Source organism: Mirounga leonina, unplaced genomic scaffold (assembly GCF_011800145.1).
Source record: "Mirounga leonina isolate KUSES-001 unplaced genomic scaffold, KU_Mleo_1.0 Mir_115, whole genome shotgun sequence".
Lineage (NCBI taxonomy): Eukaryota > Metazoa > Chordata > Mammalia > Carnivora > Phocidae > Mirounga > Mirounga leonina.
In genome coordinates, this window is record NW_023270268.1 from 50,944,324 (window position 1) to 50,953,704 (window position 9,381).

Here is a 9,381-nt window from a genome sequence, read left to right on the forward strand (position 1 = left end):
TTTTAAAACTGGGCAATTTGTGTATGCTTAACATTTTTTATTGGTTTTTAAAAAACAGTAAAGAGAACTGGAAGGTGGGTGTATGGGTTAGGCAAAGGGAACGTGGTGGGGAAGGAGGAGTGGGAAAAGAGGATGAGTGGATAGGGATGAAGTAGTCTGGGAGGAGAGCCAAGGTAGTAGAAGAAATGGGTAGGAGATGAAAGTAGTCCAGAAAGGACTTGACATGAAAAGACAAAACTTAAAGGCACTGGGGAACTTGGAGAGAATTTTGAGTGAGCAGTCGCATTTTCAAAGCAAAGCATAAGGACAAACTATCTCCCAGCGGTGTTTTGGACTAACTAGTTGAAAAGAGGGCATGGACTGTAGAATGGAATTTAGGAAGGTTCAGTGATTGTGCGAGTGACTTCAGGGAAAGGATTGAAGACTTGCTTGCTAAATTTTCAGATTCTACAAAGATGGGAATGAGAACTAATATATTGGACAGAATCATAATTTTTAAAAGGTATGAATATCCTGGAATGAGGGCCTGAAGACAAGAATATTATTACACTGGTTTAAAATGTGACACAATACACATACAATTTATTTTTCAAGTTCTCTAATTACAAGTCTTGATTCAAACTGAGGGTTCTGGTACACGGCAGGATAAATGTGGCCAATTGTGTGATGTTACTGTCGAAGAGGAATTTTAGAAACAGAGTATCTGACTATTACCAGCAATTGTTCCAAGCAGTTGGTTTCAGTACTTGGCCTTGATGAATTACAATAATGAATTAGGAAGATTCCAGGGGAAAGAAACCAGAATGTTGAGAATGTAGGCGGTACTTGGGAGCTACAATAGGACGTCCTCCAAGAATATGGAAACAAGATTGCCCTTTGAGGATTAAGTGAAAAAAAATCCCCTCGTATGAGTGGGATTAACCAACTACTGGGCTAACCCAACATGCTGTCTGTACACGCATGACTACAGGTGAGTTAAATATGGGAGATAGGACTGGCTGTGATTTTAGTAGAGGAGGAAACCTAATCAATGATAGTATCCATTGTCCAGAGAAAGACTGGGTAAATAGACTTGGCGAGGACCGGATGGAAGCACACAAATTCTGACTGACATGAATTATAATTTTCATTGTAAATCGGTAAACCAGCACTCAGTCTTGCATTTGGATAGCATCACTAGGATAGCATTTGTCACGTACTGACAAAATTGAGCTTCCAGACCCAAGTCTGGAAAAGTGAGGTAGTGTAACTTTTCTCTGCCATAGGCTCCTTCTTTGTCATGGAAAAACGTAGGGACACTAGGACACTAAGGATGTGTAGCTGAGAAGAGAGAAGCTAGAGGCGATCCCTGATACCTATCTTCATATGTTTAAAGTTCTTATAGGAATAGAATTATGCTCTTTTGATTGTTGAGGCAATGAACAGACCAAAGAACAATGTATAGAAAATACAAAGAGTAAGATTTCATCTGGCTGAAAGGAGGAGCACACTAACAATTTAAAATTCTGACAGTGCAGCAATGGTCTCTTCGTAGGTTAGGATTGGTCATAAGCAACAGAAAAAGTTTGGATAACTGTAACAAAGGACTATCTCTTTGGAGCACCATCACCATGACAAATAACCCTCTGCTGACTTTTTTCTAGAACTACCAGGAAAGATCTGATTGGCATAGTCAGGTGCCCCCACTTTTTCCCTCTCTGCTCTCCTGGCAAGGACAAGGTAGAAAACTGACTGAAGGCTCCAACGAGGCTTCATGCAATGGCAAGGAGAAATTTATAAAAGGAAAATTGAGGAGTAGGAAAAAAAATATCAGAAACTTACTATGTTCTCATCATTGCAAGAGTAGAAAGAGAGGTCACCTGTTTGTCAGGAATCCTAAAGGAGGGATTTCTGTGCTGGAAAGAAGTTGGAAAAGATGATTTAGAAGATCCCTTCCAGTTCTTTGTTTGTAAAGAGGAATTGAGAAGTAGAATTGATTACTGAGATCCAGGGTCATTAGGAAAGCCCTAATAAGGGAAATATGGGATACAGGTAACAGGGAAGTGAGCCATAGAGTAGACATGGTCGTTCAGTGGACTAATCACTGGCATTGGTCATTTGAATGTCATGGACATTGAAGCTTCATGGAAAGGTTTTGAACAATGGGATACATGCAATAAAATCTTCTTTGGGAAGTTTAATCAGGTAACTGTTAGTACACTGAACTAGAGAACAGTAAGATCAAAGGCAAGAAGATCAAAACTGTTTTGATGGCCTGAGCCAGGGGGATAGCAGCAGGAAGGGAAAAGAAGGAGCCAGTGAAGAGGCATTTCTCAGGCAGTGTCCACAGAACAACAGGGAAAGGAGAGAGTGAGAGAAAAAGGTCAAGAGTAACTCCAGGTTGCAAACCTGGAGATCTAAGAAAGTGATAGTACAGCTGGAAGAAAGATGATAACTTCTAATTCAGATAGATTGAGTTTTGAGATCATGGGTATCAGCTGGGGGCTTGAGGCTGAGGAGAGATCCAAGGCTGAAAACATAGATCTGGGATTCCCTAGTGTAGAAGTTGCCCTGGAGGAGGTCATATGAATGGATGATTTTCTATAAAGAACAGAGTATAATGCCAAAGTACAACTATGTGTTTTTAGAAAGAAGTAATCACTAAGAACTAGAATCACTAGAAGCTATTTCAGGAATAATGAAACTTGAACTGGCTTTAAAAGGAATGGAGCGGGAGAAGGAATTCTATATTGAGACATGCTTATAATTAGGATTGAGTAACAAACAGAAAAATGGACTGATCTGCACAATCCCTCTAAAAACGAATTCTTTTTATTCTGCCACCATCTGCTCATGCCCCTGTTACAGGTGGAGAAATAGAAGAAGTGAGAGGTGACTGAAGTTAGCAGGTGAAGACCACAGGAGAACTACTAGCTCTCCAGCCCTGCTGGTCTGGTGGGATGCTGATCAGAGGGCTTAAAAGACAGACGGTGCTCCTGGTGACAAGGGACCTGCCTGCCTTAGTGGTTAAGAGTGGGGATATATAACAGAACTTACCGGTCCTAAAATTCTGAATTTGACATCTGTTAAAATAAGCAATTGATGAAGAAAACTAAAGAAATCACTGACAGTAGTGACCTCTAGTGGATATAGGCTTCAGGGAGCTTATATATATATGTATATATATATATATTTTTTTTTTCTATTAGATAAGATGAAAATCAGTGGCATATTCAGCCAATTCATTTCCACAAGAGTGTGAAGGATGGGGCTGCTGGAAATAGCACACAAATCCTGCCCGGAAAGTGGCAATGTACCAGGAATACTTTGTGTTTTGAGTCAGACTAAGCTGATTAACATTCTGGGGGAAAAAAAATGTGGACACATAATTGCTGTCAAAGACATTAGCTGCGAAAAGAGTGTTTGGGCAATGACCTCATTGGCCACAGGGGGGGCATGGTGTGTTCATGGCAGCCAATAAGTGAGCAGGCTGACTGTCTTGGGGAGGAAGCTGCGCTGGATGCTGGTATGCCTTCTAAACATCTCTTCATTAAAAGATGGAAGAAAGCTGTGATCTGTGAAATGTGCACACATTTGGTAATTCAGTATTTTATGGCTCAAGTCCCGTCTCTTTCCTGTGCCCGGGGGCGCTGTTTGTGCCAAGTGATAGCAAACGCTATTGAGCTGGGAGGACGCAAGAGATGCCCGGGAGAGTTGGCCTTTGAAATGGAACTAATGTCATGGAGGGTCCAAGCACAATGAAGAAGGGCAAAAGCAAACCACACTGGGCATGCCCATCCACCCCCTTTGGGAAGTGCTTTCAGAATATATAATCTTGACATTGAGGAGAAACAAAGGAATGGGAGGGTTGATGGGGATTTTAAATTTGTCTGATCACACTGGGGGCTAATGATGGGTGAGTTGAATTAAATGGGTGGGTATAGAAAAAGGAGTAAAATGAGAGATTTTTTTTTTAATGGCAATTATATAGAAATACATAGAATCAGTGTTATCAAGCCCTGGGCAACTGTCACTTCTGGCAACAGAGTGATCCTTGTCCTTGTCTCCTATTACCTAATGTCAGGAGGTGTCATCCTGCCTTCTTTCATTATTCACCCTCCTCCACACACCCTGCTTTGTTTACTGAAGCTGTTGTATAGCCTGGCCCATCTGCTTTTCCTGGGATTTGCTCCCTCTCCTCTCCCGTGTCATTTCAAGGTTAGAAAAACAGCTCTTAGATAAGCCTTTTGTGATAATTCCACTCTGGTCTGAAATTTCCAGAGTTCTGGTCTCCAGGGGTGGGCAGAAGGCAGCCTCCTAAGTCAATGATTGCCCTTGTGTTATTTCTTAGACGCCAAACTAAACCACAGAGCTGGGTTAAAAGGAACCAGTATTAAGTGGTCCTTCCTCTTTCCCCATGCAAAGATCCTTTCCCCCAACATATGTACAGTCATTCGGCTCTGGAATAGGTCATTTCGGGTGTCTAGTTTAAAAACTAGTTTACTCACCGAAGATGAGCTAATTATTTTAATTTGCTCCAAAGCTTCTGTCAGGCTGTCTTCAATCTCGGAGTCATCTAAGGAGAAGAGGTCCCCAGCTCGTGAAAGATCTTTTTGTCCTAAGACCAGTCTGAACAGTTGATGCATGATGAGGAGTTTGATAATCAATGGACTTTCTGCAGGCCCAGGACCATATGTTTCAGTCATCAGAAGTTAGTAAGACAAAAAACATGCGGCAGGAAGTATACTTTGTATTCCTTGAAAGGTCATTTTTCTCCAGAATTTGAGGTCTTCTTTGACTCTCTCTGGAAAAGAAACAAATGATAGGATAAAACTGCTAGTAGAATGGCATGAGCTCAGAATACGAACTTGATGCCCAGCAGAGGGGGTGGGGAAAGACTTTGGAAATGTGCATAGAGTAACAGATCCTGACTTGATGACCTTCGAATGAGCTCTTCCCTTGTTTTGTTTTGCTTTTTTCTAAAAGGTCTTGTAAAAAATTATTAGGTTTCTCTAGAATTTACTGTGAACCTTAAAAAGCTGCTTAACCCTCACACTTACTTTTCTCCTTTCTATATCCCTCTCCTCTCCACGCCACAAGGAAACAAGTGGATGAGCAACCGATATGCCCAACACTCACCAGATATCCCCCCAGATTCCCATGGAAACCAAACAGAAAAGGGCAATGAAAGGAAAGAGGGAACACAGAAAACGTCTCTTAGAACCACTGCCTGGTTTTCTCTTTTTTCCTGGATAGGGAAACCAGTGCTTGCCTCCTTGGCTGGATTTCTTTCCTATACTGACAACAGAAGCTCTCCCAAACCTACGTCCAATAGGTGATCTGAATACTTGCTTTATTCATATATACTGTCTAAAGAAAGGATTCTGCCTGGGAGTATGAGGCTACATAGATCTCTGCTGAATGTGAGTGTGAATTTGAACTTGAACACTGAACTTGAAAGTGATAGCATTGCGATGCAGGCTAAAGAGGGAAGGCATTGGGATCAGGCAGTCTTCCCTCTATTCCCACAATTGAAATAATAAAGTCCCACTATACTTCTTACTCAATTAACAGTCCACAGAGAGAAGGGCAATGGCACAAATTAAATATCTGATTTTTCTCATCAGCTCCCTTATGGGCCTAATAAAATCACAGACCATTTGCACTGGTAGAGACCTTAGCCATCATTTAGTTAATGACTTCCCAAAGGCTCCATGGTAACTACAGTGCTGTTCTCTTGATTTCAGGCCAGTGGGCTTCCTCCCTGGTTTACAATGAAGTGGAGTCAGCTCATGTAACTTACAAATGCAGACACATGTTCAGAGAGTGAGAGCTGGGGGTGACTTATTTAATATAAGCATCTAAACACTAGGCAATTCTGCCCAGCATTTCACTTGGAATGTGTTCTCCAGGATGAGTGTGAAAGGCAGAGGGGAGTCTGCTGCTCCCTTAGGTGGTCTCAGACCTCCCCTCTGAGCTGTCACTGTGCAGGCACCTCTGCGTGCTGAATGAAATGTTAAAGCTTAAAGATACATACTCCCCACGCAATATGGTCTCTAAACACAAGCCAACTGGGCGCCTGGATGGCTCAGTCGGTTAAGCGACTGCCTTCAGCTCAGGTCATGATCCTGGAGTCCCGGGATCGAGTCCCGCATCGGACTCCCCGCTCGGCGAGGAGTCTGCTTCTCCCTCTGACCCTCCCCCCTCTCATGCTCTCTCTGTCTCATTCTTTCTCTCTTAAATAAATAAACAAAATCTTAAAAACAAAAAACAAAACACACACAAGCCAAATCCTTCACCAGGTGCTCAGTTAAATAAGATATATCAGTGCATTTTGTAGCCACTGAAGTTGTATCAAGGGTAATATTACCTACATGAAACTTTTGTGCTAACGACCAGCTCTAGAAAAATGACAATACTTACATATGCTTGCCTTTGTTCCAGGCTCTGTCCTAGGTGCTTTGCAAACATTAACACACTTAACCCTCATAATAACTATATGAGGATATTTCATCCCCATTTTACTGGTGAGGAACCAAGGCATTAATAACTTGCCCCAGCCACACAGCTAGCAAACTGGAGAGCTGGGATTTGGACCCAGAGACTCCAGGGTTAGGCTCCAGGTTCATAACCACTATGGTATGTTGATTCCACGTAGGGCTCCGTGTGCAGCTACTGTTAGGAGTAAAAGCCCTCAGAGCATTATTAACATTTGAAGATGAAGATATGGGTAGGGTGATAAAGCATGAAAAGGAATTTCTCTTCCCTCCGACACTGAGGGAAGGAGGGACCCTGCATTCTTGCCCATCTATGCCCTGGGATCAAGGCCAACAAGACAGCAGGAAAGTCACAAGGAAGAGAAGCTTAGAGGAAAAGAAAAGCAGGAGATTTGGCTGGGGATGGGGTGGGGGGGTAGTTTTTGGGGTGGAGAGAGAGCAGAGTGAGAGTCCTACAAAGTAGAATGCACCCTTGCAAATGCGGAAGGGTGGAATACAGCATCTACAGGAAAAATTAGGACAGTGTTTTCCTGAATTTTCCCCTGAACACATTTCTCCCCCTGGCCTCAGACATTTGCAGTGACAGGGTCTCAGTAAAATAATATTCAGGAAAATAAGACATTGTATGGACATTGGAAATGATTTCACCTTGACCAGCCAGCTTGTGGTCAATATCTCATCGTTCCTGAAGCAGAGTCAGCTGCCCCAGACATAGTGCGGCTCGAGCTCCAAGAATGAGCAGAAATATGTGCTGGTGGAGAGGAGCATCCCAGGCTTTCCCTGGGCTCCTTCTTTGCTCTCCACACTTACAGTGACCCCTGGTACGGAGCCCTACATTCATGCTGTTACTCTTGAGTGTCCATCATGTACAAAACAGTATTGTTCAAAACACCGCCGTCCATGAGAACTTTCACACCTTGAAGGGTGGGGTAGGGAGAGCTGAGACTTAACACCAAACATCCTATGGTACAAGGATGACCCAGAGAAAATCTCCTCTGTCCTATAAAAGGAAGTTTGGGGAAGTACAAGGGAGAGAAAGATCTCTCCTAGGGGAAGATGCTAAGGAATAGCTTTGTTAAGGAAATGGTGTTCGGGCCAGACACTTTAGGATTTGGTTTCATTTAGTGCACATATTCTGCAGATATACTAAGTCAGCTGCTGGTCTGCAGACTGAGGTTCAAGGCCTAGCCTGGCCACTCAATGGCTGTTGGACCTTTGGTTCATGCTTTTCCCTTCTCTCACCCTCAGTTTCTTTACTTGCAAAATGGGGCTAATGCATGCCTCATCTACCTCACCAGGTTGTTTTGAAGATCAAAGCTAATAACACACAAAAGAGCCCTTTGTCAAATACTGACACCAAGAGCTAATGTTTAGCAGGTGTTTCCCATGTGGCAGGCACTACTATGAGTGCTTCCTGAGGACTGAGTCACTTAATTCTCACGACAATTCCATGTGATGAGAAACTGATGTTCGGAGAGGAAAGTAACCAGCCCAGGAACACCCAGAGAGTAAGCTGCAGAGTCAGAACTGAAGGCAGTTGGTCTCCCAGAACAAAGCCCTGTCAGTTGCATACATGACCATGTGTGATAATTATTGAGCTGCCTTGCTTCCATCGGTCTTCATGTAAAGAGCACCCCACATGGTACATTATACCTCCCCTTCCTGGATAAGGATCAGCAAGGCATGTTATTTATTTTTCAGCAGCCCTGGTCAATGTTTTTCTCAGGTGTCTGGCTTCCCAGGCTGATCTCTCTGCAACAGCAGAGAAGGTCAGAGACAGATCAAGTTCAACCTCATCCTCTGCGAAACTCCCTACCCTTATGAATGCCAGAGTCCTGTGGCCTATATCCATATATACAGATGCGCCCACCGAATACACACAAGCATACACATGTGCACACGAATGCACATATGTGTGCATCTCAGATGCTTTCTATGCACCAAGCTCTTTGCTAGATACTTTCTTCTCCGTTCTCCCATCAACCTGGCAGGTAGATATTATTACCAAAGAGGAAACAGGACTGGTGAGGCATCTCGTCGAAGGTTACACACAGAGCCAAGATTCACATCCAGATAGGTCAGCCTCAAATCTCATACTTTTGGAATTACAAAAACTGGCTTATAGAATTCCTTCTTACTCCCAGCTTTTGCTCTCCTAATTTCTCTCCCTATTCCTTAAGGGACCCTACTCTGAAGCCCACTTTCTCCTTATTTAATATAAGTATCTATTTTCTAAGCAGGTATTGGTTGACAAGTCAAGTTTCTGCACGGAGAAGCAGACACCACACACAAAAATGATTATGCGCCACACCTGACACATTTCAGGGAGTCCCAGCTGTCCCCACAAACTGGCTTTACCTGCGTGCTACTCTTCAAAGGCGGGCAGCTTGCTGTTACTCAGCTGTATGTTTTGAGACTGGGCGGGAGATTCAAGCAGCGGACTCCGAGGGCACAGCGAGTGGAATCCACTCAGCTCAGTGAACCTGAAGTTGCTCATTGCTGTGCTGCCGGTGCCGGGTGGAAGAATTCCAGGAATGCAGCCCAACGCCACCGGCAGCTTCAGAGCTGGTCAGGTGACAGGCTGCACCTCACCCAGTGGAAAGTCGCCTCAGAGAAATGCTCTGTTTCCGGGGGTGAAACAGAAAGCCTGCCCCAGTAAAGTAAAGTTGTTTTTAACAGAGAACACAAAACCCCCTGTGTTCGTGAAAATCTATACTTTCCCTGGGAAGAATGGGGTGGAGGGGGGTAGAAAAAGCCACGCAGGAAACAGTCTCAACAGAAACTCCAGCAGGTGAATGGAATGGCTATTGGGAGCCATTTCACAAAGCCTGGGGAAGAGAGGGCTGCAGCTTCATGAACGCCTCCCTCCCTCTCAAGATTTCACACCCAGAGTTTGAGACACTGA

At 43.7% G+C, this 9,381-nt stretch overlaps 1 protein-coding gene across 1 annotated transcript in view; it reads right to left on the reverse strand.

The window, feature by feature from the left end:
• The window catches only part of VEPH1 (ventricular zone expressed PH domain containing 1), a 223,796-nt gene extending 214,875 nt beyond the window's left edge, over window positions 1–8,921 (reverse strand). The window contains exons 1-2 of the mRNA XM_034997824.1: window positions 8,835–8,921; window positions 4,488–4,783 (exon numbers count right to left, since the gene is read on the reverse strand). Coding sequence (XP_034853715.1) covers window positions 4,488–4,685 — 198 coding nt within the window. The 5' untranslated portion in view covers window positions 4,686–4,783; window positions 8,835–8,921. The remainder of the gene's footprint in view (window positions 1–4,487; window positions 4,784–8,834) is intronic.
• Window positions 8,922–9,381: the final 460 nt, after the last annotated feature.